Below are 27742 nucleotides of genomic sequence, written 5' to 3'. Positions count from 1 at the left end.
CAATCGCAACAGCCTTTCCGTGCTGCTGTGCATGTTGCTTATGAAGACCCTGTCCTTGCCACGCATTGGAGCCATGTCCCACAAGAGCCGAGGACACGCAGGATTTGAGTAAGAGAAGCAGTCCGTCCCGCCACCGTGAGAAAAGGTTGCTATTTTCTTCTTCTTTGTTAAACTTCCCCCTGTTTTCGTGACTGACTGGTTTCCCTGGGACTGGCACGTGGTTTGGTTCAGCAGCACAGCAGTGGGGAGATCTTTATCCACCATGATCTCGCTCGGCTCCAAGAGCCCAAGGTAAAAGCCCGTGTAGCTGCGAGGCAAGCTCCCAGCAAAGCAAGCCTGGCTCCAGCAGGAGCTGGAGGATTTGGGCATTTGTGCTCCGTCAGGAGGTTTCTGCCCACGAGAGCGTGCCCGGGGGATCGCCGCTGAGCCGGCCGGCCTTGGGGAAGCCAGGCAGCGGCTGGCTCCCACTCTGTAATTGGGGAAGTAACCAGCTGCCTTTGATGTCTGAGCCGGGCTGAGAAAACCTGACGGCAGACTTCAAAGTCTGTTGCACCAGCTCCCCTGATTATCTGTAGGCTTCTGGCACATCCCCCAAGACTGCCAGATTATCCCGGCTAATGCTGTGCTCTTCTCCGCATCCCCCCACCCTGCCTGGCGCCAGCCCCTTGCTTTCGAGGCTGCATCCCCCACCCCTCCCTGTCCTTCTGCCCCTCCCCGGTCACTGTTGGTATGTGGCAATGGCATTTCTGGGTGGGGGCTGTGGCTCCTGAGATCTGTGGAGCAAAGGCAGAGGAAGCATTTTTGGAGAGCTTGCCTATAGCCGGCACCCCTGGGCAGTGTTCCCTCTCCCGGTTTGGTCTCCAGAGCAGCCCAAAACGCAGGGAGCTGCGGGCGGCTGCCCTTCGCAAGGCACCGAGGTGTTTGCAGCCAAGCAGGCGCCACGTGCCTTTCCCCTCCAAAAAGGCTCTGGGGAGCAAGGCTCCCGTCCACGCTGCTCCAGGACGGGTGGCACAAACTGAGGGGTGAGGAGGGGCTGGGAGGAGAGGGCTGCGTTGGCTTTGCCCCCTTCAGCCTCTCCTCTGGGACCTTGCTGCTCCAACTAGTCTCTAGCTCCTTTGCCACCCGCGCTTCGGTGCTCGGGGAGCCCCAGGGTGCTCGTCTGTGAGTGGAGATGCAGAGGGCAGGTCATTACTCAGGGCTGGCTCAGATGGGGTGAGGGGTGATGGTAGAGCCACGGGGCTGAGCAGAGGCCCCAGAGCTTGTGGGTCTTCCAGAGCCGTTTGTTTTCACCTGGGATGTTGCATAGCAATGCTAAAAGCTCATGGGGGAACCCTTCTTTTTAATAGCTAGGGTTTTTTTCTCCCAGAGCAAGCAACGTTGGCAGTGGCTGAAAACCCTTCCTGTGCAAAGCCAGATTTGCCCAAGACATGGTTTGAGGTCTGGTTTCCTTTGGAAGGTGGGGTTCGTTGCCACTTTTCAGAAGGTGGGGTAGGCTGAGCCCCCTGCTGCGGTGGGTAGAAGCCAGCAGCAATTGCCATGGCTGCAGGCAGAGGAAAGCACAGCCGCCTGTCCTGGTTTCAGCTGCCCTAAGCCCAGGCACCCAAATGGGGTGAGGGAGCTCGTGGGGAACCATATAGCCAGACGGGGGATCTGAGCTGCAGCCTGTCCTCTATACTTGCCTAATTGCTTTTGGGTCTCAGCACTCTGTTCCCCCTGAAAACCAACACTGACCATGGGGCCACCTCCTTCATCCTCAACAGCTTCCTCCACAGCATTTCTACCCTGCCGCAGGAGTGATCTTGCCTGATTCCCATTCCACCCCATGCTCCTTGCAGTGTGCAAGGGGAGTGTCTGGTCAGCACTTGCCTGTCTGGGAGGTTTCCAAGTCACCATGGATGTTGCAGATCGCTGCTGTGCTCTTTTAGGTAGAATCTAACTTCACCCTGGCTGCATTTGGCTTGGTAAAACTTTTCATGCTGCATTTTTGGTGCTCCTTTTCTGGAAAGCTTTGGCCCAAAGTGGCTAGCAGCATCCAAAAAGGGTGCCTGCAAAGACATCCAGGGAGGCAGGAGCAAGGAGAATGGGTATGGAGGTGTGCAATTAAAGATGGTCATCACCTGCCTGAAAGCCAAAGCCAGTGCTGTGGGTGACCTGACCTCTAGCCTTGTGCTCTGGAGCGGTACTCTGCTGGGGTGCACTGAGGTGACCCTGCTGCGCAGGTGCTGGCAGTAGTGAGGCTGTGCCAAGGGCTAGAGATCAATAGCATTTAATGCCTGTGGTCCTGGTACAGCACTTCAGCTCACCAAGTCAGGTGCATGGGCACATGTACTGCCTGGCTTAGAGGAGGCAAGTCCTCTGCTCCTTACAGGTATGGACAGGGACCCTTTGTGCTATCCAAGAAGTGTATTTCCCCCTCACTTCCCATCTGGTGCCATCTCCAGGAAAGAAGGCTAAGGTGATCTTTCTCCCCATGGATTTGGCTTCCCTGGTGTGATTGCTAATGGTAACGCTGTCTTTGTAAAGGATTCTCTGATACTCTTCCTCTACCCTGCCTTGCGTGGTTAATAGCCCTGCCTTATGTCTTGTTGCACTTATTTCCCAGGGAAGGAAAGAGTAAGTTTAAGACTGCGCAGTCCCAGGGAGAAGGAGCTGATGGTTTTGTCCACAGAACATCGTTATTGCTAGTGATGGGGCTGGGCCAGGCAATCCTATTCTCCCCGGCTCCTCTGTTGCAAATGTGAACAGCGACTCATGCATCATTAGAGTTGCAAGCTTGGAGTTAAACTGTACCCATGTGTGTGTTTATCTGCACACTGACTGTCGGAAGCTTACAGAGTTTGAACTCCAAGTCTCCTTTCCATTTGCTCTGTCACTGTAGCAGAGATGCTTTTCCCTCCTCCGAAGTGGTAAGCAGGTCAGCTTACTGTCAGCAGGATCATCCCTGGGGCACTGCTGGCAGTGGGTTGCTCTTGGAAAGCAATCCTCTTCATCCCTTTCCTTCCTTGCAGCCGGGAACAGAAGCCGACCACACAGTTATTATGGCTGTGTGCTTGGCTGTGTCCTGCTGCCATAGGATGCAGGCTCTTCCCACCAACGGCTCTGCTGGGGCACTCCACCACTTGCAAGCCTCTGCTGTATCTGCTCACCTCCTTTGAGGAGCCAGCGCATGGGTTTCAGCCCTGCGCTGCCCCCTCTTCGCTCAAAACAGGTGCTGCTCCGCTGCTCCATTTCATTGCAGCAAGGTGGGGGGTGGCAGGGGACAGGTGAGATCCTGCAGGGACCTCCCTGCCTGCTGCAACAGCCCATCTCCCTGGGTTGGATTTGGCTTTCTGGAGAGCTGCGCGGTGCTGTGGGAGCTGCGCGGTGCCGTGGGAGCCGCACGCACAGCGTGGTGAGGAGCTGGGTAATGGAGGCACGAGCTTTGCAATGAGGAGCCTCTGCCTCTACCTCCCGGCCCCTCAGGCTTTCATGTGAATCAGTTTATTAAATGGGGAGAGGAGGGACCTCATGTTTGCTTTGGTTTGTTACATGAATCTCATTCCCTCTAGGAGTCCTATGGGATTAAGCAAAAGGACTTGTTTTACAGTTGGTTTTTCCTTGTGAATCCCTGAGCTAATTTAGTTATTCAGTCGATGCCCCAGCAGCATGGCAGGAGCAGCGTGACTCGGGGGTAAATGCCTTGTGCTGCCATCCTTTCTGGGAAAAAAAAAAATATAATCAACCAACTAAAAAAAACCCCCACAATCTAAACAACCCCCCAGAAAATCCCAAATAAATCCTTTTAAAGAGTGTCCCTGGTTTAAGCCCCTTGCTAATGTTTGGCTGCATGCCTGAGAGGCTGGGTTTTTCCTGCCTGGGATGTGCCCATCAGTCTCCCACCGTGCCCCTGGCACCTGCTGGGCAGGAGCAGCAACATACCCCAGGCCCTGCGGTGCCGACGGCGCGATGCCACGTGGCAGCCGATGCCCCCCCAGCACTTGTCTCGGGCTGTGCCAGCAGCCTCCTGGCCTCAGCCCCCCCAGAGCAGCTCCCCAGGGTCCCACCACCCCTGCGAGCGGTGCGGATCTGGGATCCCCTGCACCCAGGTGCCAGCCCATGGGATGTGCTTACAGGAGAGCGTTCCTGGACCATTTCTGGCTGTGTGGTGATCCTTTGAGAACCGATACGCTGGCTGGGCTGGGCTGGTTGTCACAAAAGAGCCTCCTGACCATGTTGCCAATGGGCTGGTTGGGGGGGATGTACTGTGGGAGAGACAACTCACTTGGGGTGCCCCACTGCACCCCAAGGCAGAGCTTAGTCTGCTGTCCTTGGGGAGCATTGTGCCATCCCAACCTGTACCCGAGGCATCACGCTGCTGTCTGCAGCTATGGAAAACAAATAGCTGGAGGGGGCTTCAGCCCTGGAAATCTGCCTCCATCCCCCCCCGGGGTCTGGCTCCTTGCCCCCTGCTAACAGCCATTCCGTGCACCCGAGTGGGAGTCGCGAGGTGGAGGATTAGCCTGTGAGCTGCAGTCGGACAGCACAACTACAGCTGGCAGTGCCGGGCACCTGGCAGGCACACAGCGGCAGCAGGGGCCTTGGTCATCACCGTTGCCCAGGTGGTGTGGGGCCAGGGTGACGGCTGTCACCTCCCAGAGGCGTGCTGCTTTGCTGTCGCACCCCGCTCTCCAGCCTCTCCCCATCATTTCTAAGCAGCGGAAACCACCAGCACCAGGCAGCTTCCTCCCAGCCGCTTTCAAAAACAGCCGTCACCATCGCCCACGAGAGCTTTCCACCACTTCTCTGGAAGAGGACGCAAGTGGAGCTGTTCGCCATGGGCCTGGTGCGCTGCCTGGCGGGTGCCTTCCTCTTCTTCCTCCTCCTGGGTGAGTGCCCTGCCTGGTCGTGGGGGCTTATCTGGGGCAGGTGAGGGGGGAAATAAGGCACCCCCTTGGTGCGGACCGGACCTTTGCAGGCAGGTGGCTCAGCAGGGTGCCTGGCGTAGCCCCTGTCGCCAGTGCTGCTCTGGCTTGGTGGCCCTGGGAAGAAGTGCAGAAGCATGTTCTCCTTTCAGCACCGTGGTTTCACTTGAAAGCATTTGCCCAGATGGACCCTGGCAGGGCTTCAGTGAGGGGACATGCACACCCCTGCTGCATGGCTGCTGGGGGTGCCGAGAGGGTTACCTCCTCCCCCGTTCCCTTGAGAGGGGGTTTCTGAGGGTTTCTTAGGCTGCGCTGCCACCAGCTCTTTTCCCTGGCCTGGTCTTCATGGTTGATTCTTGACCCAGTGCTGATGTCCTCTGGGCGTTTTGCTCAGTGTGCATGCTGGGCACCAGAACAGAGTGTCACCACTGCGAGCTCTGCGTGAGGGGAGGGTGCACAGGTGGCCATCACCTCCCCAAACCCTCTGCAGGCAGAAACAGAGGGAGTCCTTGATGCCTCCTGGTGCCTCCTGCCTTCAGAGGAGCTCTTGCTGGCATCCTTCTCCCACACTCTCCCTGGTTTCTGTCCATGGAGCACCTCTGCAGCACCCAGCCTGCCGGTTCCCTCCACGGTCCCTTGTCCCTTTGCTTCTGCACTGCACCTCCTTCTCTGGTAGTGGTCAGCTCTGGCACCTGCTCTCCCCATCCAGCTTGTGCAGGACCTCAGTGCTTGGCCCTCTTAATTTTAGCACACCACAAGCTTCCTCCAGTGATCTCAGCCTGCTTGCTGCTGCCTCTGAACAGCTGGCTGAGAGATATTTCCAGCTATGAACAGGCTTGACAGCCCTGTGGCTATGATGTTCTGGTCTCTGTCGTGTGACCCCTAGTGTTCTAGGAGACAAGAAAGTTTGCAGATCTGTTGTTACAGGACTTCTTCTTACGATTGCAAGGGGTGTGAAGTCCCTCGGACTTTGTGCTTCAAAAAAATGAGACTGCCCAGCAATTCTTTTCAGTATTATGTTGCAGTCCTGTGCACACCCAGACCCGCTGCCACGTTGGGTGTGCAGCCCTTGGGTACCATATACCCCTGCAAACGCCACGCGTGCTGTTTGCCGGCAGGTCGGAGCGCTGGCCAGCGGGTGGTGGCTGTTCAGAAGGGACCTCTCTACCGCGTGAGGGGGTCCCACGTCACGCTGTGGTGCAAGGTGAGCGGCTACCAGGGCCCGACAGAGCAGAACTTCCAGTGGTCCATCTACCTGCCCTCGGCCCCTGAGCGGGAGGTGCAGATCGTCAGCACCATCGACCCCTCCTTCCCCTACGCCATTTACACCCAGCGTGTGCACAGCCGGGGGATCTACGTGGAGCGGGTGCAGGGGGACGCCGTCCTGCTGCACATCACCGAGCTGCAGGACCGGGATGCCGGGGAGTACGAGTGCCACACGCCCAACACCGACGAGAGGTACTTTGGGAGTTACAGCGCCAAAACGAACCTCTCAGGTGGGTTCTGAAGGAAAGCCCCGCTCCCCGCCGGGCAAGACACAAGCAGGTTTCCACTGCCCCTGCCTTTGCGCTGGGGAGAAGTGCATGTCTCTGGGTCTCTGGCAGAGGGGCAGCTGAGGAAGGGAGTGATCAGTGGGACCACTGAGCACAAATTATCCCTCTCTCCCCACTGTGGGGTTGCTATCCTCCCCCTGGGTGGCCAAGGTAGGGGGATGCCCAAATGTCCCCTTGCAGGTTGCTCTGGCGGTTGCCTCCCAGCCAGGGCAAGGGAAGGGAGAGGAAGCCCCTGCTGTCCCACGGCCCGACTGTAACTTCAGCTCCTGATGCAGCCACAGCATTTCACAGCTAAGCGCTTAGGTGGGCAGGAGTTCTGGGGCTCTGTGCATTAGCTCTTCGTGTCCTCTCAGGTCAGGATGTGGGGCTTGATGCGAGCGGGATACCCACAGACAGAGGGAGGTAGCAGCTCCTGCTGAGCACTGGGAGAGGGAAGGCAATGGGATGGAGAGGCAAAGGGAAAGGCCCTCCTGTGAGCCCACCGAGTCTACATGCTGGTATGGTACTTCCACTTGGATTTCACCCATTTCCTCCTTTATCTCAGCATTGTACCAGCCTGCACTTGGGAGCATGAGGCGCTGGACATGCACTTCCTCGGGGCTGCCTAATTAATACTGCCCGTAGTTTGGCTGAACAGGGTACTGCAGAGGGATTCACTGCACTTTCTCCCCTGCTGAGGTTTTAACCACTGCTTCACACCTTGACGTAGGCTGATGGAAGCCTTGTCTATCAGCAACAAAAGCAATTTCTCCTATGCTGTCAGATCCCTTAGGGCCTGGCCACAGTTTTGCAGTGGCCAGCAGGCTGCCCATCGAGGCCAAGAGACTTTTTTTTCCTGTGACCAGCTGTTCTCTGTGTTTCTCCCCCATGCTCAGTGATTGCAGACACCCTCACAGCTTCCATGGTGGCCCAGGTCCTCACCCGCTCTGAAGGGGATGTGGTGGAACTCACCTGTGAGGTGTCCAAGTCCACTGCCCAGCACACGCATCTCTCTGTTGGCTGGTACCATCTTCAGGGAGCAGGAGAGCACCATGCCGAGGAGGTCCTCACGCTCTCCAAGGACTTCGTCTTGAGGCCAGGGTCCTCTTACACGCGCAGGTTTCTGGCAGGGGATGTGCGGCTGAACAAGGCTGGGAACACCACGTACAAGCTTTTCATCGGTGGAGTGGAGCCATCCGACCAGGGACAGCTGTACTGCGAGGCAGCCGAGTGGATTGAGGATCCTGATGGAACGTGGGAGGTCATCTCCCGCAAGCAAACAGGGAGGACGTTGCTGGTGGTCATAAGCCAGGGTAAGGTCCTTGCAAACTCACATGTTGGCTCCAGCTCCTTTGTGCATTCAAAGCTTTATAGCAGCAGCCTTCAGTGGCCTTCACCTGCATCTGCTGCAGCCCAGGGACCCACTGGTGGGTTCAGCTACCTCCAACTGGGCACTGAGGGCCGTGGCAGCTCCTGGTTCAGGACCTGTGGTGCTTCTCACTTTTGAGGTTCACACAGCTGAACCTCTAGTGCCAGTGGCGATCGTGCAACCTTGTGTGCCCACGCGAGGTGTTAGCGTAGAGAGCAGTGTGTGCCCACAGCAGCCTGGCTCCTTGGCAGCGTTAAACTCCAGTGCACAGAAAACTGTGTTGTTAGACTGCCTCGAGGGTCTCGTGGCCTCAAAAACTGAAGTACACAACAGTCAGCTGCCCATCGTGGTGCCACCGGGATGTGCTGCATGTGCTGAGCAGCTCTAGTGTCTGCTGGAGGTGGCTTATCTGTCCATGCTCTCACCAGTCTGATGGTTTCCAGAGCATCGTATTGGGTATTTAGAAGGAGGAGACAGACCTACTGCTATGTACGAGATGGATTAAAATAGGAAAGTTTGAAAACCAGCCCCTTGCCAGAGTTGCCTACTCCCCTCCTCTCTGCCCAGCAGCTTCCCATGGCTCCTGGATCTGCAAGCTCTGCATCACCTCGCCCAGGAGCGGTGGGAAGACTCCACTGTCCCCAGTACCCTGGGAATCTTGTAGAACTGTGTATTTGCTGCCACTCCTCCGAGTACCCTGTCTGCCATCTCTCTTGCCACAAGCCCCTTCCTGGCTGCGGTCCCTTGGCCTGCTCTTCCCTCGGCTGTGTGTGGGTAGCCATGCCCAAGGGAATGGAAAATCTCTCTTTCCCACCAGTAACTTTTACCTCAAAACAGCCAAGACAAGGCTGCATCTAGCTGATGCCTTCTAATATATGCAGTAGTGTGCAGTAAAATGGGAGCAAGTCTGTCACTGACAGCCCGTCTGGGGAGGTGGTGTATCCTGTCCGCACACCTGAGCGTGGATGGAGGAGGCTGCAGAGCTGGGGTGGTGAGGGGAACTGGTGTCTCACGGGGGAGGGTGCTGAGTCAGAGCAGAAAACCAAAGAAACAGATGGGTAAGGACCAAGCGCCCCATGTGTGGCTCAGAGGGGCAAGATATCAGGGGGAGATAGTGGGAAGTGTGGTCTCCCACTGTCACAGTCTGGTTCCTGAAATTTGGCAGACTGGCAAAGCTTTGTTCCTCTTACTACGCACCGTTTGCAGCAATGGCTCTCCATGTCTACTGCTGCCTGGTGAGCAACGGCAGTAGGCACGCTTCCCTGCATCTGCTTGTTTAAGAGGATTCATCATGACCTGTCACTTTGGGTACCGGTGCCACAGGATCATTTAGAAATAAAGAAACCTTGTCAGTTTATTTATTTATTTAAAAATACTTGTTTAGTATTTGCCCTGTGGTAGCTGTTAAGGGTAGAAAGTGGGTGATGGTGGTAAGAGGATAATACAGTGGTTGTATTAGAGCTGCTGGTACTGCCAGGGGGAAACAGCAGCGGGTGTACAAACCCTCCATCACATCTGCAGGGCTGGGGTCTCCTTCCAGTCCCCTGTGGGAGAGCCTGGGCTGCAGGGCTGAGCACCCCATCACACTGGGAGCCAGCGACCACTCTGACCATGGCTAACTGCTCCATCAGTTTCTATAAACTCTCCAGCAAGTATTTGGGAATGCCAAACGTATCTGCAGTGGTTGGGATTCCTGTTTGCAAACTGTTTATGAACCTGTGTTTAAATTCACACGGTACTCTGCTTTCGATGAATTATTCAAGCCCTTCCAGTGGCAGTCTGGGAGCTGCTCTGTTTTACCTCCAAACTATAGCACACAGCCTTGCCTCTGTTGTTGGACATGGGGGGCACCGCGGCGACCCAAGGAGATGGAGTGGGGTGAGCCAGGGTCCCTGTCCAGGGAGTTGGGGCTCAGCCCTGCCTCCTGTTTTTTGGCCATGCCGCTGTCGTGTGGGGTCATGGCTCAGCGTTTTGGGGCAGCCTGCAGCCAGTCTCCAGCCAGGCTGATGCCAAAACCCAGGGGTATTAGCAGCAGAGGCTTTGAATGCCCTGCAAGGAGGGTAAATGATACCATAGCACCCAGAGACAGGGTCCTTACCTCAGGTGTGGCTGACCGCCCAAGAGGGTCTGCCACGGGGAAGATGGCTTCGTGCTTGGTGGCAGGCAGCTACCCTCTTTGCTCAGCAACTGCTGCTGGTTGGTACAAGGGGCAGGATAGGGACTAGGAGATGATCTCCACCTCCTCTAGCTCCCCTCTGACCTCCCCGTGCTGTGACAAGTCTTGAAATGTCTGCTTTCTGTAGGAACTAGCCCAACTTGGAGAGCATCTCTTGCCCAACATCCCGCAGCAGGCAGTGAGGGCTGCAGCGTGTGGGACCAGCAGCATCAGATTCAGGCAAGCCGCTTGCACGCCAGCCCTCCACGCACTTTCTCCCACCGCAGACAGCAGAGCTAAAAACACCACCCAGTGATAAAGCCTCTTTGTGCCTCTTTCTGCCTTAAGGGATATTTGTTATACGAAGCAGAACAGCTCCAGGAGGCAAGACAGAGCAGCCCCCTGCAAAAGCCGATGCCTCTGGGCCAGGGCAGCCCTCGGTTCGGATGTCTGAGCCGAGGGGGGGGGCTGTGGCCCGTGGCCATCCCGGCGAGTGCTCTGCCTTGGGGGGGTAGCCACCCCGAAGTGCGGAGTGCAACTCCTCACAGCTCTGCTGCTTCCTCCATCTGCGACTGCTGGTTACTGCCTGGAGCTGACAACCATGTCCCATGAGCAAAATTTTTCATCCAGATCACTTTTCCAGTGAAAGAAAAAGTTTCAGCAGCGGATTCCCTCCCGTTTCCCTCCACACAGCCATCAGTGCTGCCGGGCAGGAGGGAAGCGTGGGCAGGGCCACCCAACACCCTCTTTGCTTTTCATTACCCGCAGGCAGAGACCTCTCCGTGGGCATCGCTGCTGCTGAAAGCTCCCTTTCTGAAGGTGACACCTTGCAGCTACATTGCATGGTGGGAGCCCAGAAGAGCAGCAGCAGGCACTTCCAAGTGCTTTGGCTCCTCAACGGCATGGAAGTGGTCAGGGTTGACCCCCATGGGGTATTGTTTTGGGAGGAAGAATACGAGGAGAGAGCCAAGCTGGGGCAGCTGCAAGCATTCAAGGAAAGCAACGCTGTTTACATCCTCACCATCTACGAGGTCAGGCTGAAGGACAACGGTACATACCGCTGCTCTGTTTCAGAGGTGAAGACTGGAGACTTTTACAGCATCCAGACCAACCAGTCATCAGGCATCCAAGTTGATGTGAAGCCAATAGGTTAGTAAATCCTAATGGCTGCTCTTCTGGGTAAAGCCTGTGGTGAACCTGGCTGGGGAACGCTGCAAGTCCAGCCTCACCTTGTTTGCAGCCAGAGCACAAATGTGCCGTAGATTTTGGTACGTAATCTTGAGAAAAGCACTCGCTCTGACAAATATTAGTGTGACAGATGCAGCAACTGTCAACACAGTGTAAAACTTCAGCTCAGTCTCTTTGCAATGATTTTGGGGCAAATAGGTAGAGTTCTGGGGAGGTGGGGTACTCCAGTGTCTTTGGTACAGTAAATTGTGAGCAACGCTTGTTGCTGTTCCTGAGGATCACAGCATGTCCCAGCAGAACTGGTACTTCTGGACAGGGGGTGAGCACTGCCATTTCTATCAGGGTGCTCTCCATGTTTTGGAGGGATGATTTGTGAGAAACCACTCTAACAAAGATGTGTAGGAGACCCTTGGTTTCCTTGTGGTAGCTTGATAATGCCTATTCTGATGCAGCAGGAGCTGTCTGTTGGGGCTCTATTTCTTAAGTATTTCTTTATATAACCATGTCCCAGGAAAGACATTAAAGAAGACAAAAAAAAACCAACCAAAAACCACCAAACCACAAAGCCCTCTCCAAAGTTATAAGAAAAGGTTGGTTGAAAATTTCAGACCATTCCTTTCCTTTTCCGGTGTCAAGGCTTTTATCTAGTCTCTCTCTTTAATGCCGTAAATCTCTGGGTTTCTCTGAGGAGCACAACAATGTCCCCTCCCACGCAGTAACTGTTGTTTGCAGAGAGCCAGATGCACCTGTCCGTGTCCACCAGCACACCACAGGTCATGGCAGGAGATGCCTTGATCCTCCTTTGTGAGGTGCAAGGAGCGTCCAGCCCTGTGTCTGTGCAGTGGTGGCACCTGCCACCGAAGCACCCGGGTCCCCAGGTGCTGGTGGCCACCATGGAGCAGGACGGCACCCTGATCCTGGGCAGCACCTACCGGGACGGCAGGACTCGGGGGAGGCTCCGGCTGGAGAAGGCAAGCTCCGGTGTTTTCACCCTGGTGATCCCCAACACGTTGGACGAGGGTGACGGTGGGCGGTATGGGTGCAAAGCGACGGAGTGGTCCCGAGGCCGGAGCTGGACAGAGGAGGGGGAGACAGCAGTGACAGTCAGCTCCATGGGTGAGTTGGGCCACCTGTTTGTGGGCTTTGAAGCTGGGCATGCTGGAGGCAAGGCTGGAGAAGCAGGAGGATACATGGGTAGGACAGAGCCCTGCTGTGCCCTGAGCTCTGCTGCTGCTGCAGGGTGACCTGGGGCTGATGGCTTGACCCTGGAGCGCTTCAGTTTCCCGATTTCTAGCAGGGTGCTTGGTCCTCTGTGAGATATCTGGGGGGAGACAAGTGGAACACAACGGCTAAAATGCCCAGAGACCTGAAAGTCAGTGGCTTGCTCAGCAGGTCCTTCTGACCTTCTCCTTAACTTGAAATACAAAATACCTGTTCTCACAGCATACTTACAGTAATTAAGCTCAACAAAGGCACTTGCTGAGTCCTGCGGTGACCTTTGTCAGCGATGCACCACTGGTGCTGGCACCTGATTGCTCCTTCTGCCTGAGAACAGCCCACCTCCCCACCATGGCATGCCCCCTTCTTTCCTCCTTTGATTGCTGGAAGGGGTGTGTTTACGGAGAGGCAGCTTTTGGCTGTGACTTAAGGTGTTTTTTCTTTCTTGTTGCTGGGCTATGTGCCTTAGACCACTGGTTGGACCACAGGAGCTGTTTGGCTTTTGCGGAGGGTGGAAAGAAGCAGCAAACAGGGCAGCAGCAGAGGATCCCTGGCTGCCTGCCGGGGGGGGACACACACTGGGGACCTTGGAAGAGAGGGGACTCAGGGTTGCCTGGGGGGCTGGGAGAGCAGGGGTGGCAAGGGAGGAGAGGGCCAGGGACCTCGTGGGGCTGGAAGAGCGCAGTGTGACTCGGGGGAGAGCGGCAGGGCTGCTGGCTGCCGCGGAGCTGCAGTGGCTGGGGCAGGGGGGACGATGCTGTGCGGGAAGGGTGGCAGTGAGGTGGCATGGGGCAGGACCTCTCTCCCGGTGCCAAGGGCTCTCTCCTCCTGGGCAGGTCTCGGTCTGCATGCCACGCTGAGAAGCCGAAATGCCATTGTCAGATATGGGCAGAATTTGGAACTTGTCTGCCAAGTGAGCGCCAGCTACACCCTCGAGGATGTGCCGATGTCCGTGGGGTGGTTTTTCCAGCCCAGCCTACCCAGTTACCACCACTACGAGCTGGTCCGGGTCTTTCCCAACGGCACCATGGCCTGGGGAGCAGCACAGCTGAGCTTCCAGGGAAAAGCCCAGCTGATGAAGGCTGCCACATCCTTCAGCCTGTGCATGCATGATGCCATGGCTGCCAATGAGGGGACGTACCAGTGTGAAGTGGAGGTCTGGAGAAGGAACACCCTACCGCTGGGGCAGCCAGCAGCCACCACCAGGTCCAATGCTGTGGGAATAAAGGTGGTGCTGCCAGGTAAGCAGCTCCATGGGTGCTTCTTCAGCAAAGGTCTCCTTCTGCAGCTTTAAATTCATCAAATGTGACCAGGAGCAACCAAGACCACTGATGGTTGGGGTGTCTCCCAGCGGGGTCACCTCCTAGGGCTGCACAAGAGGGTGCTGCCTGTCCTGTTTCTTCCTTAGCATCCACAGTTCCAGATAACACTCCTGGAGGCAAATTTGGTCTTGGGGAGTGGCAACATCTGTTTGTTTGCAGATTACGCCAAGCATATAGGAATCAGCCTTGCCACTAGGATTTTAAGCCTTGTTTCTTGGAAGAAGTAGTCTTCCCTGCAAGGAGTCCAGTTGAAGGCTGGGGGTGCGAGGTGCCCCCCATGGTGTGGGCTTCTGGGGGGTTGGAGGGTGGTGGAGAGAGGTCAGCCTCTGAAACTGGTGCTGGGATAAGTCTGTGTCCCTCTGAGCTTCCCGCGGTGTATTCAAGGTGTGCTGAGGCAGCACCGGGGAGCTCTGCTGGGCTGGGAGCCAGCACTGAGCTGTGAGGTGCTGGGGCGCTGGGTGGAGGTACCCCCCCTCCCAGGCACAGGGGGGCTGCACAGCCAGCAGCCCGGCACAGGGTTCCCTTTTATGGCCACCTCTGCAGGCAGGGTCCATGCTGCCACCGTGCCTGCCAGCATCGTGCAGGGAGTCTCATCCTCTTATGGAAGAGAGATAATTGCAAATACACTGCAGCCCCCCGCCAGCCCGCCCCGCGCCTGCTCCCTGCCACCCCTGGCAGCAGCTCGCTGTTGGCTTGCTCCTGGCTGAGACTGCTGGAGGAGCTCAAGTGGTTGTCCTGGCCAAAACCTCGGAGCCTGTCAAGGCAGTCGTGAGAATACAGGCATGTCCTCCCCCTCCCCGCCCCCCCCCTTTGTGTCTGTTCTGCCAGCAAAGGAGAGTTCTTGTTCTTTTTCTCATGCGTTAAGTGCTCCTTCCTCTAACGCTTGTATTTTTGGGATCACAACCCATTGAACTGAAATTATGCATTTTCTGTGGGTTTTAACACATGGGTTTGCTGTAGTGTAAGCTGATAGAATTCCTTCCCTGTTGGGGCCCATTTTCATGGTCTCTTCCACCTCCTGCGCTGCTGCTCTCCTTGCCCCTGCGGAGCTGGGTGCGGGGCCACCCAGTGTTACCCCTGAGCTGCAGTCAGCAGGGCAGGGGGGCTGCTGCAGGGTGGTACTGAGACGAGGGGTGACAACAGACAGCGTCTGGTAGTGTATGCTGGTAGTGTAAATGGCATAAAGATGACCAGATGTAATTGTAGAGCGTCTACGTAGAGGAGATGGTAGCAGTGGAGCAGTGAGATGCTATGCCCCAAATATATTGCAGCTGTTAGTGGGTACTGTGATGCTGTGAAGATGGTGGGAACTGGGAAGGGGCAATGCACAGTGGGAGGTGGCTGCTGGCCCTAGCACCATCTCTTTCAAAGGTAGCATGAGCCAGCAAAGGATATTTGGGAAGGTAAAGTAAGTCTAGGAAAGAAGCCGGCTCTAGCAGCAATGGCGAAGCTGCAGAAAATGAAGCTGCAAATCATGAAAATCCCCAGCCTATTTCTTCAAATATAAAATTGTGTAGCTGGAGCTACATGCAGAGATACTGGGGTTCTTGACTTTTGCTTTGGCACCTTGTTTACCACTTGATGCGAGTTGGTGCTTTAGGAGCTTCAGTGCCACCGTGGATCTGGCCTGCAGCTTCAGACCAGAGCAACATGCGTGAAAGGTCTTAACCGGAGGGGAAAGAGGACAGGTCTTTTCTATTTCTGACTTCTGAGGTAGTTCAGCATCTGGCTTTTGGTGGGGTACCGTAATTAGTGCCCTGATGTTGCCCAGCTCTATCAGCGATGCTCCTGAGCATCAGCATCACCATTGGGAGCATCAGCCTGTCAGTGCAGCCACCTGTGGTGGGTTCCCCCTGCTCTGGAGCGAGCTGGCAGGGGCTTTGCACCGGCCACCCCTCTCGCATGGGCTGCTGCAGCCACCATGCCCTCCTGCATGCTCTGCTGCTCCTGGGCCGGGCAGAAAGCAAGGTGTCAGCCAGCAGGGTTCACAGCGAGAGGCTCAGCTCGGTTAATTAAATTGAAAATGAAAGGGAAAACAGCACCGTGGCCTTCTGTGCCAAAGGAACAGGCAGGCAGGTGCTCTGGCCTTTTCAGTAATTGATCTTTAGCAGAGGAGACCTAGAGCTGAAACAAAGGGGCTTTGCTGCAAGCGCTGTGCTTCCTCTTGAGGTGATCTCCAAGAGCGTAACAGCATTTTTTTCTCATCAAAATCCAGCGCTCGCAGCAGCGGCTCCCGGGGCTCCTCTCTGAGCTCTAGCAGCTTTTGCTTCTCTGGAGTGTTTTCTGCCCTGGTGGGGCATAGCCTGGGGATACCACCCCCACCCCCCAGCCCTGGACAGGTTGCTGTTGCCTGTGCTGGCAGCACCTCTGGGTTTGGGGCAAGGTCCTGGGCTTTACCCACCTGCCCCTGACTGCAGCAGCACTGCCAGGAGGAGCTCGCTTGGAAGGAGGCGGCGTTTTTGGTCCAGCATGGCCCCATAGCTGGCTTTCCTGAAGCTTCTTTTTGCCTGGGGGAGGTGGCAGGGCTGCTTGCAGGCATGCTCTTGCTGGCAGCTGCAGCTGGGGAAGGCACATCCATGTGTCTGTCATGAGAAGGCCGTCCCTGATGTCCACCACCTCCCCTTGCCCTGCCTGCTGCTCTCCTGTAGCCTTTGAAACAGAAGCGAAGTCTCCAGTAGAAATACCTGGGAGTATTTTTGCTTTCTCTTTGGCAGAGTTCACTTGTGGGTCCCTGAATAAAGCTCCTGGACTCGAGCAGGCTGGCTGAGTGATACTCCTCTGCACTCAGCCATTGAAGTCAAGAACCAAGTGTCTTATTTTTCCCAGTGTGATCAGTTCCCCTGTCACAGAAGTACAGGGTGGCTGAGGTTGGCAGGGACTTCTGAAGGTCAGCTGGTCCGACTCCCTGCTCAAGCAGGGCCACCTAGAGCAGGTTGCCCAGGACCATCTCCAGATGGCTTTTCAATATCTCCAGTGTCCCCCTCTGAAGATTTGTCCTTCCTTGGCTCTGGGCTGGGTATGCTTCCAAGTGCTGAATCTGGAAGTCATCAACTTGCATCTGGTTCCTAAGTGCGCTCAAGTCTGCTTGATCTCTGCATGTGTGGCTCTGATGAATTTGCAGAGTTTCTTAATTAGGGTGATTGCTTTCCTGTCTCTTCTGCTTCTTGCCCATACCTGTTTCTTCAGAGCAGAGCGAACGTGCACCGTGAAATGCAGGACAGCACTTTGTTGATCCCTTGGGAGCAGCCACCTCCCAGACCTCCCGGTGAATGCTGCTGCTGAAATCCTCACCGCTGAGGTGAGGCAGTGAGGAGACACCAGGGCTGGTGCAAGCCCTGCTGTGGAGGAAACTCTTGACCTTTTGGTGAAAATGTGTCTGTCTGCAGTATGGAGAGAAGCAGGAGGAAAAGCAATAGGGTGCAAGGAGAAAAGAGCAGCATAAGTGAGCACGAGCATGGAGATTTTGTTGGGAAATTTGGGATGGAGACAGAGGCAATGCACAGGGGTGTCAAGAGCCATCAGCTGGGATATTTTGCATCAATTGGTCTCAAGAGAGACAGTGGTGGCCTCTGAAGTGGACTGCTTGAGTTTCAAGAAGAAATGCTTGCAGGAAAGGGAAATGTGTGGGCTTTCTCCTGCAGTATCCCTCTTCCCCGCAGCCCCTGAGGCACAAACCGCAGCACTCTGCCGGTCCACGGGTCCTCTCCATAACCTGCCCCTGTCACATCCCCTGGGGGGGTGCGGTGGAGGAGAGCACCCTGCTGACCCTGCAGCCACAGGCAGGGAGCTGAGATCTTCTGTGGAGGCATCTCAGCCCGTTCCCGAGCCAGCACCAGGGCTGAGCTTAGGGGAACTGGGTTGCCCCGAGCCTCAGCAGCACAGGGCATCCCACCACTCAGCTTGCGTGCGAGGAAAGGCTGAGAGTGGAAACTCAGCCTGCGGTCCTTTAAAACCCTGACGGCATCTCCTGCTGAGTAATTTCTGCCCACCCACGGGTAGATATCTGTTCGTGCTCCTTCCCCTGGCTGCTGGCCCCATCTGACGGAGGTGGTGTCTCAGCGTGGAGGGGAGGGCTGAGGGAAAGTGCGGGCTGGAGGCCCTTCAGAGAGACTGGTTTGCAGCCTTTCCGCTGCTAAAGGAGAAGGAGAGGTGCCAGCAACAGGTGATGTGGGGCAGGAAGGGGGGGTCCCTCAAACCAGGAGCAGCACAGGTGGATTAGGAGTGACCAGGTACCCTGCCGGGGGGCAGAGCTGCAGGCAACACCGCAGCTTGCCTCTCCCACGCTGCGCAGCGCTACATGGAACAATTGCTGGGTATAATCACAGCAGGTGCTCAGGACAGTGTTACGTGGTTTCGGGTTGATTAACCACAGCAAACACTCGAGAGGGTGTCTTACTGAAACCCACGCAGGCTCCGTAGTTCCTCTGAGATAAGGCACTTGTTCACAGTCTCCAAAGCTGTGGGCAAGTGGTGTTGCTAATGTGTGAGCCTGCCGAGAGAAGCAGTGGTAGACAGACACGTTTGCTTCAGACAGATGCTTTGCCTCCAAACTCCGACACAGCAGCTGCCTCCATCCCCCCCCCGTTCCTGCCCTGTGGTCCCCCAGGTGCCTCCTTTGCTACTCCCCAGCCCAGCAGCACCCAGTGACTCCCTGCCACAGTTCAAATGTGTAGATTTGCTCTTTCGTTCCTTCCCCCACCCCCTGCTCCAGCATCCCCTAATGGCTCTCTGTCCTCTGAGCACCCTCTTCCTCCCTTCTCTTTCAGCTGGTGTCTCAGACCAGCCTTATTCCTGTCCTTGCCAGCATCCCTGTACTGGCAGCTGCAGCCGGCGTGATTATGTTATTTCTCCATTTTAGAAAGCAAGCTTCGGGTAGCCACAAAAGAGAGCTCTCTGGAGGTCGTCGGCGGTGCTGACACAGCCATTGAGTGCAGGATTGTATCTGCCCGGAATAATTCTCAGTTCACCATTACCTGGTACCTCCTACCTCCTTCTCTGGCAAATGCAAGCCCCCTGCAAATCGTAAGGGCCAACTACAGCAGCATGCTGGAATACGGGGCTGAGTACAGCTCTCCTCCACAAAAGTCCAGGTTCCTGAGCCAGAGGGTGTCCAGGAACATTTTCTGGCTGCAGATACTCTCTGCAAAACCCAGGGACCAGGGCAGGTACTACTGTGTGGTAGAGGAATGGCTCTGGCTGGTGGACGGCTGGTACAAACTTGGAGAGGCAGCATCGGGAGGGACCACGCTGGAGTTCAAGCTCCCAGGTGAGCAGGTTGTTATCTCTTGTACAGATGCTGCTGGAGAAGGTTCGATCTGTTTATGACAGGGCCCCTGCCGGGCCTCTCCTAAGCTGGCAGGGCTTAGGAGAAGCAGTGTCTTCTGTGCTGGATCTGAGACTCAGGGATGAAGGAGGCGTCAGTGCCTCTCAAAGGGAAATAGGGAAACTAGGAGGATTTACCACATCCTCCCAAACCAACCAAGCTGTTTGCTTCATAACAGAGTGAATCATGGCATTTTCTTTTCCCTCCAACACATGGTGTTCTTGGTTGGTTGTACAGTGCTGTGAACAGGGAAGAAGCCCTTTCCTGGTGCTCCTGAGCATCCTTAAAGAAGACACTCAGTTTTCCTTACCCTGTGGCACATTGCTGCTAAGAACAAAGCTGCAGGCTCAGCTGCTCCCACCTTGGGCACTGCACTGCTGGGGGTGGGCATCCCTGGCTCAGTTCTTCCCTCTCTCAGCCTCACCTGGTTTATGGATTGCAGCCCTAAACAAAGTGGATCAGAGAATTCCAGCTTCCTGAATAGCTTTTGGTCCAAAGGATGCCTTATCGCTTAACTTGGATGAGGTGGGAAGTATTACAGCAGAGGGCTGTGGACAGGGGGCAGAGATAGAACTGCAGAGTCATTTACATTGGAAAAGACCTTTAAGATCATGTCCAACCGTTAACCCAGGACTGCCAAGTTACACCACTAAACCATGTCCCTAAGCACTGCATCTACATGGTTTTTGAACACCTCCAGGATAGTGATTCCACCACCTCCCTGGGCAGCCTGTTCCAACACTTGGCCACCGTGAAGAAATTTTTCCTAATACCCAACCTAAACCTCCCCTGGCGCAACTTAAGGCCATTTCATCTTGTCCTGTCACTTGTTACCTGGGAGAAGAGACCGACCCCACCTGCCTACAGCCTCCTGTCAGGCAGTTGTAGAGAGTAATAAGGTCCCCCTCCAGTCTCCTCTTCTCCAGGCTGAACAACCCCCATGATGATCAGAGTAGGGGGAAAAGAACCCCTGGGAGAATGAGTCACAGGAGCAAGGTGTGGGGGGGTGGTGTGTCTTGCAAAAGGCCATACCAATCCCCCCCCACTTCACTCCAGGCTTCTACCAGCCTGCAGGCACAGGCAGGAGCATTTCTATGGCAGTGCAACACCGTAACATCTCTTTCTGCTTGCACCCTGCCTCAGAGCGTGAACTGCAGCTGGAGAAAACCAACCGCAGCATCTCAGCCAGGGAGGGCGAGGAGGTGACACTGCCCTGCCTGCTGCAGGGTGCCCGCCAGCCCACCACCACCCACCTCGCAGCCACCTGGTTTCGGAGTGAGGAGAACGGCTCCATCAGGTCCCTCCTCACCCTCCACTGCAACGGTGCCATCGAGTACCCCCGCGAGAGCCTGGCGGGGAGGCTGCACCTCCGCCGCCCCACCGCCACCGACTTCAGCCTGACACTGCACAGCGTGGAGGAGGGCGATGCTGGGGTGTATCACTGCCGGGTGCAGGAGTGGCAGCAGCAGAGCAAGGGGAAGGACTGGGCTCTGCGAGCCTTGGCGTGCTCAGGGTACATCCAGCTGACTACCATCCCACCAGGTAATGCTGCTGGGCGTGAGGGGCTGCTCACCCCACACCGGTTCCCCCTTAGGTGTGCTGGGATGTGGCGGGGGGGGGGGGCAATAATGGCAGCTCTCTGCTGGTGATGCTGGCTGCAATGGCAAGGATGCAGCGGGGCTGGCAGGACTTGCTGAGGGATTGCAGAGGGGCTCAGTGCTGGGGGCGTCACCAGGGTTGTGTTGGGAGGCACGGGAGACCTTTGACGGACTTGTGCTGTGGGCCTGGTGGGGGGAGACAATGAGAGCCTGGTCCCGTTGATCTGCCAGGGCTGAAACCCAGGTGCTTGGCATTGTGAACATTGGAGGCGGTGGTCAGGTGAGGTACCAAGAGCTCTGACTGTGGAGCCATGTAGTCCAGAGGGTATCGAGTGCGCTTGTGTCTCCGGTGCTTTGTAGCTTGTGGCTCTCTGCGGGACCGTGGGTGCAAACACCTGCTTTCAGTCGTGCCATTGGGGCCTGAACGCTAACTATTTTAGGGAAAAAATTCTTGGTGTGATTTTGCTGGCAAGTCCATCTCCAGTGAGGTCGCTAAAAACAGCCTCCATCCTCTTGGGGTGCAGGCCAGGTACAAAAATAGAGCTGGATTCTGCATACAGAATTTTAAATAAATAAAAGCAAAGGTTTCCAGTCAGGTGCACACAGTGTTTCTAGGGAGGTAATAGGCAGGAAAAAAGTACTCTTTTGTTGCCTCTTTGGGGAAATAGGCTTGGATGACCCATGCGGAGGAAAAAAATATGAACCGTGAAATCAATTGTGTTGCAGCCAGCTGAGGGGCTCCTGCAGTTGTTCTTGTGCCTTCAGCCCTGGAGATGCCATGCCCGAAGCCAGCCTGGGTGCCTGCACTCTGTTATAACTTCTGCAGCAATTCCCAGTGCTGACCAGCATGGAAGAGCTCAGGGGACCTTGTGAGCCCTCCCTTGTGCTTGCTGCTGGCACAGGCAGGCACAGAGCCTGCTCGCATGACTCTGCACCTACAGCAGAACTAATCTGGATTTAATTGCACGGGGAGGGACTGACAGCGCTTCATCCCCTTGCTGTTATGTTCCTGCTGTTGTCCATCACGGCTCCCTGTAGCACCGAGATTTCTCCTTCATCAGCTCCCTCTGTCTCTTGTTAACCGTTACTGGTGGAGTAACCGTTGCTAAAATTGTTCAGTAACTGCAGGAAAATTCTCTCCAATTTTTGTATAAGTGTTTTTGCCAAGTGGTTTTCATGGTTTTCACAAAATCCAAGAGATTAGCTGGGTGTTTTTTCTTTCTCTCTCTCTCTCTCTTTTTTTTTTTTTTTTTTTTTTTTTATGTATATGTGCATACACGTTTCTCCACTGATGCAGGTATCTCAAAATGCCCCTCTGGCTCATGGATTTGAATGTTCTGGAGTTTTCCAAGGGGTAATGACACAACCATGTGCAAGTATTCCCATAACCAGGAGTCATTTCAGCTCTAATCCCTGATGCTGCCCTTTAAGGATGCCTCCCTGATACTATAGAAACATTCATGCAGTGGAGACTTCTCCATTTTCCTATAGGGGAGTAAATGCTGCTTCCATCTGTATGGATGGGGCACAGAGCTTCAGAGGTAAAAGCCAGTTTCACAGCCAGGGGTAGCCTCCAGGTTAGTTCATCCCTAGGGTCACACCTAGCCCACCAGGCTGTGCGCGTCCCCCGTGGACAGCTTCAAATCAGCAGCCCTGCAATGCTCAGCACAGTTCTGCAGAGCAAAACATCTGCAAAGCATCTGCACCTGGGTCTTGGATAAACAGGAGAATTGAAGAACAACGCTTAGAGATGGATACAACAGACCCAAAGGAGTTGGCTTAACCCTTCATGGTAGGCCAGGCGCACCTGAGGTCAGTCTGTGGTGTGGAAGCTATGTGTTAGTTTTTGATGTCCAGGCTTAATGGGTAGCAGTAAGGAGCCCTGGACAAAAATGGAAATGCTGCAGATGAGCTTTTCAGCTGGAACAGGACTGATCAAACGTGGGGGGTTTGGAGTACCCAGAAGGTCCACCAGAAGTACAGGCATCCTCCACCTCAACTGGGGAGCCGTTCCACAGGAGCTGCCAGGGATAGGGATGGGGCTCACAGCTGCCTGCAGCTCAGCGTGGCTGAAACAGGAGAGCAGAGGGGCAGAAGCAAGGAGGGGCAGGTGGCTGGGGGAGACAGGGACCTCCTTGATCTGTTTTCCTTTACTTTCCTCTTGCTCCTCCGTGTTCAGTGGCACAGCCTCTGGCAGCCCTCTCCCTCACCCCACCACCACTGGTGTCGGGCAGGGACACGGCGGGTGGAAGGGTGTTGGCTTTGCCTTACTGAGCCCAGCCTGGACTGGGTTAGCTGGAAAACCGTCCTCTTTCTGTCGGGATGTTTCAGCTGAATGAGCTGGGGCTCTATCTGACCTCCCAAAACTAGAAATTGAGGCAAATTACCTGATTTGTCTCCCTCTTCTCCTCAGGTAGCCTGTATGAATTCTTAAAAATTAGTTAGTAGTGTTGAAGATTAAGGGAAAAGAGATCAGAAGATAACCTATAGAAACAGTAAGAGAGAGAAAATCAAACCAGCTTGGGGCCTCACGTTTTTCCTTTCTTTTTTCCTCCAGGGTCAACTGTTTTGTCTAGGATCTGCTCATCCCCATCACTGCTGAACTTCATCCTCTACTTTCCGCTGGTTCTGTTCCTTCTCCTGGTCCTTGCTATCTTCTGCTGGTACTTAAAATTTGGAAAAAGCAAGAAGGCTAACTTCACAGGTGACCAGCTGATGGAACTGCAAGGGTCTGGAAGGGTCCAGAAGACTTAGCTGGTCTGTAATGGCAGCTGTAACTTGCAGGAGTGGAGCTGGACAGCTGAGGAGGACTGAGTACGTTCAGAGGGGCTTTTATTGTTTTGTAGTAGCTCTTGCAATGAATCCTTGAAATTGCGTGTTTACTTTCAGTGGAATGAAGCGGCTTTGGATTACTAAGCAAATAGGGTTTTGATAACGGGTGTTCCTGCCTCGTAGGTTAGGTGCCCACCCATTTCACACTCTGTTCGTTGTGGTATATTTGAGCTCCTTGCAGTATGTGTCTCCCACTGTGGGTGGAAGTGGTGTTACTCCTCTACAGGTATAAGGGGAAAAACAGCTCTTTTTGCACTGCAACACAAAACGATCAAATTGCTACTCATTTTAGGTGACTTGACAAAAATCTATGTCGTGTGCAGGCTAAAAACCAGTGGCAGGGCTGCAAGTGGAGCGTTGATGTCCCTTCTAAGGCATTGCACTCTCCTTTGCCTACCCTTTGCTGGGAAAGCTCTCAGACACTGCTGTCTCCTTGTTCTGAGAGTGCCTGTGCCCAAAGAGCATCTTCTCTGAAAGGAAACGGGTCTTCATCACCAAACCTGTCACAGGAACACGAACTGAGCAAGGCTGGCTGGGGCTGAAGAAAGTCTATAGCAGTGGTACCACAGCCATCCACAAAAACCAAACCCTGTTGACCCAGTAAGGGACTCGCATGAAGTCTTGGATCCCAGAAGGAAGAAGCGGACACCAAGCCATCTTGGAGATGGGTGTACAAAGACTTTCCAACTCCTTCTTTTCCTGACACTGCTGTAGGAAAAGGCAGCATCCAGCCCCCCATGCCTGGGCTGTCTGTGGGTCAGGAAGCTGCAAGGCTGGGGTGTAGTATTTGACGCCTCCAGCTTGTACCATGTAATAAAAAAATCTGTGTGTGCTCGCAGGGCAGTTCCTCTGTGCTCTGGGATCCAGCTCAGGCTCACCTTTTCAGGGCTGAGCAGCTCTGCTACCTGAAGGCTGGCTGGCTGGTGCATTAGGGGAAAGGAGACTTCAGTGCAGCCCCTATAAGCCAAGGGATCTTGGCCCCTAATCGTGCCAAGTGGGATGTGGTCCCAGCGAGTTGTAAGGTCAGATGTTGGGGCAACACCTAAGGCACCATCCTCAGACAAAAGCAGACATATAGAAATCATGGCATGTTGTTCATGAACCTGCTTCCTTTGACCAGAGGGCGGGTTGGGGTCACCACAGCCCATTTAGATGATCTATTCACATCCTTTGCTTTTCTTAAAATTAGAAAAAAACGTCTGCTCTGCATCCTGCGGAACTGGGAGGCGCTTCAGTCCCTTTCTCCTTGAAACAGCACTTTTTGCATTGGTTTGAAGACTCCTGCTCTTGTTTACCTGTTCAGCCACTTCTGTCTGTAAAGGCTGGCTCCAGCTTGCTTAGCCTTTCCCTGCAGGTTTTTTTCTGAACCTCACGCAGCTTTTCCCTTTGCAGCCCTGACCCCAGCTGTCTCTCCCGCCGTGTGAGTGCTCAGAGCCGCACGTGGGGCTCTCTGCAGAGGTTTCCCCCCTGCCTTGTGGTTTATGTCCCGTTTACACATCCCAGTAGGATGTTTGATTTTCTGTGTGTGTGTGACAGCGCGGCACTGTTTGTGCTTGCCTCGAAATCGGCAGGCTCCTCTCCTGCAGATTGGCTGTCTAGCAAGTTGTTTCTCCACTGTGTGTTCAGGTTGTTGACTTTTCCTATCTCATCGAAGCACCGTTTGCACGGGTCTGTTGAACAACTTTCTGCACCCTTTTGCAAAAGATCCTGCTGTTTGTCTTAGTCCTGTCTTGATAACGCTGTAACTCATGGACCAGTTTCAGTCCTTTTTGACAGAGCAGCAGATGCTCCCAGGACATCAAACTCCTACAAGCTTTGTGAAAAGTGGTAGCTGGATGCAGGAGAGGAGGCAGGCGAGTTGTCCCAGCCCGGGAAGGCTGCAGTGTGCGTTGCCTGACAGCCAGCCCTGAGCGAGCTGTACGCTGGCTGCCTGGCACCAAGCTCGTAAGGGATACAGAAAGGAGCTGTAGGTGTGTTAGGGCCTGGGAAAGGAAAGAAGGAACCATTTTTGACCACAAACTATTAACAATTAATCTGTGCGCATAGTTTATCTACCAACTTTGTGCTGTCTCTCTATGTTTTCATTGGGATTGTTTTCTTAGCTTGCCCGTAAGAGTACCTTGGGAGTATGCTCCTTCACAAGCCTTGGTAGAGTCAAGAATATACGATGCCCTCTGCCTACCCCTCCCACAAGGCTTGCAGCCTTCCTGCAGGGGAGATTAGATAGGTCTGACACGCTCTGTTCTTGTTTAAAACAAACAAACAAAAGTTTCTCTTCTTTTTTTCTTGCATTCTTCTAGGTGTTTGTAAGCACTTTGTATATCCCTGAGGACTGCAGTTAAGAAGATGCAGGTGTTTAGTTTCCCCTTCTTTTTAAAAATAATATAGCCCCTTTCTTGTCACTTGAAGTCTCACACCTCCTCAGGTGTTACTGCAGCAAACCACTAACGGATGACTTGACAGCCCACTCTTTGTGTGTCTTAGGATGAACCTCATCAGGAAGCCTTCTGCTCCAAAATCTGATTTATTCAGGTTGCTACTTCAGAGCGCTGGGGTGGTGGTACGGGACAGCCCTTACCCTGCCGCAGCAGTCGCATGTGTGGGTCAGTCTCCGTACGCCGTGCGAGCCCTATGAGTGACTTGGCTGGGCTTGGTGCATCCCCCAAGCCCTTGCTGGCCCCTCGGCCACCTTGGTGCGCCATTGCAGGTCTGTGGAGGCATCTTTGCTGCCATCTGATCTTCATGTGAAAAGCTGCAGACCTTACCGCAACACAAGGGGTTTGTGTCTGGTGCACTAGGGGAGGAGGGGGGCAGGGAGCAGGAGGTTTCCCCATCAATGGGGCACTTTCTTCTGTCCTGTTTTTGCTCAGTTAACCAGAGGCCTGTGTAAGTAGCAGCTTTCTATTCGCATGGGTTTCGAGGTTTTAATTTCAGTTTGTAAAGTGTGCCTAGGGCCTTGATGAAGGGGTCTGCAAGAGGAATATGTGTTTTTGCAGTGGCAGGGTTTTTTCTCTTTATATTTTTTTTTTCTGGCTTTGCTGGATCACCGCCAAACCTTTTGGCTATATTTTTTAAAGATGTATTTTTTTCCGTGAGTGAACTTAGAAAGAGTTGTAACTTACCACAGCAAAAGGTCCAAAACAGTCCTATTTTTAAAGAGAACATTTCACTCAGCTGAAGTGAACGTAGGAAAGGGAGAGAGACGTGTGTGTGTGGTGGGTCAAGGGGATGGTGTTTTGTTGCTGGGGCTTTTGGCCACCTTCACCCACCCCCATCTTTTTTTCCAGGTCCAGCCTCAAATGTAAATTAGAACAGCTGATAAAATACGTATTTTGCTGTTACAGCCCCGTGGGGGAAAACAGTGCAAGAGCACGGTGCCTGCAGCCCAGCAGTGCCCCCGTCACACCCTGTCCCCCCGACGCGCCCTGTCCCCGGGAACGTCCTGTGCAAGGCCAGCATGTGGTGGGAAGGTTCCAGGGTCCTTCCGCAGGCTTTAAAACAGCTTGAAGGGGCTAGAGGGCAATGCAGTGCTGGGCTCGAGGAATTAATCCACTGGGAAGCAGTTGCATGGGGCTATAGAAACACAAGAGCTGTGTTGTGCTTTTGTGTTTGCTGCAGGAAGGTATGGAAACTGTAAGGCAAGGGGAGAGCAGCACTGCCTCCTGGGCAAGCGAGCACAACTCTGCAGCTTGGCAGGCCCTCCCTGTTCAGAAGATGGATGATGTAAGGGTGGGATGGGTGGGAATATAATCCCTGTATTGCATTGCCTTCCTGGGACACTTTTATAGCACCTGCCTTTGGGCAGGAGCAAGGCCAGCACTGGGTGACCACCAGGACAGCTCGTCCAACATGCAGCGGGACGGAGGATCAAACCAGTGACTCTCTCACCTAAAGCTGGGCGCACTGAGGACCTTTTGCTTCAAGGTTCCTCTGTCCTGTGAGGAGGGGAGGGCGGGTGATGAGGCAATTGCTGTGCAGGAGCGGTGGGAAGTGGCTTGCGAGCAAGGAGATGCTTTGCACCCTGTGGCAGCCGATGGCTCCATGTTCCCTGGCCTGCCCTGCTCCCTGGGAGCACTGGGCACAGCAGCAGCATGCTGTCATGTGCTGCCAGGGCAAGGTTGTTGAGGAAGGTTGCCAAACTTCCCAGAAATGCTTCCAAACAAACGACTTGGAGTTCTCCTGGGGTGTCCCCTCTCAAGCAGTGTCTCTTCATTCCTTCCTGTTAACTCTGAATTGGGTTTGAAATTTGCCATCTTGTTTTCTTCCTGTGAGAAACTATTTAAAAACTGGAAATAAAAGATGCG

The 27742-nt window shown here is 54.6% G+C and overlaps 1 protein-coding gene across 2 annotated transcripts; it reads left to right on the top strand.

Moving 5' to 3' along the window:
• On the top strand, positions 1 to 27742 carry CD101 (CD101 molecule). 2 transcript variants are annotated; one of them, XM_055703115.1, is made up of 9 exons: positions 1 to 4865; positions 6020 to 6397; positions 7330 to 7746; positions 10726 to 11106; positions 11878 to 12261; positions 13200 to 13604; positions 18544 to 18951; positions 20152 to 20550; positions 23164 to 27742. In XM_055703115.1, exons 1-9 carry the CDS (start codon positions 4814 to 4816, stop codon positions 23358 to 23360), a joined length of 3021 nt encoding a protein of 1006 aa, XP_055559090.1. In that variant the 5' UTR covers positions 1 to 4813; the 3' UTR covers positions 23361 to 27742. The 2 variants fall into 2 exon arrangements, with proteins under 2 accessions (XP_055559090.1, XP_055559089.1); XM_055703114.1 differs by having other exon boundaries at positions 1 to 6397.

Source organism: Falco cherrug, chromosome 2, assembly GCF_023634085.1.
Source record: "Falco cherrug isolate bFalChe1 chromosome 2, bFalChe1.pri, whole genome shotgun sequence".
NCBI classification, from domain to species: domain Eukaryota; kingdom Metazoa; phylum Chordata; class Aves; order Falconiformes; family Falconidae; genus Falco; species Falco cherrug.
This window is presented reverse-complemented; position numbering and strand designations above follow the sequence as displayed.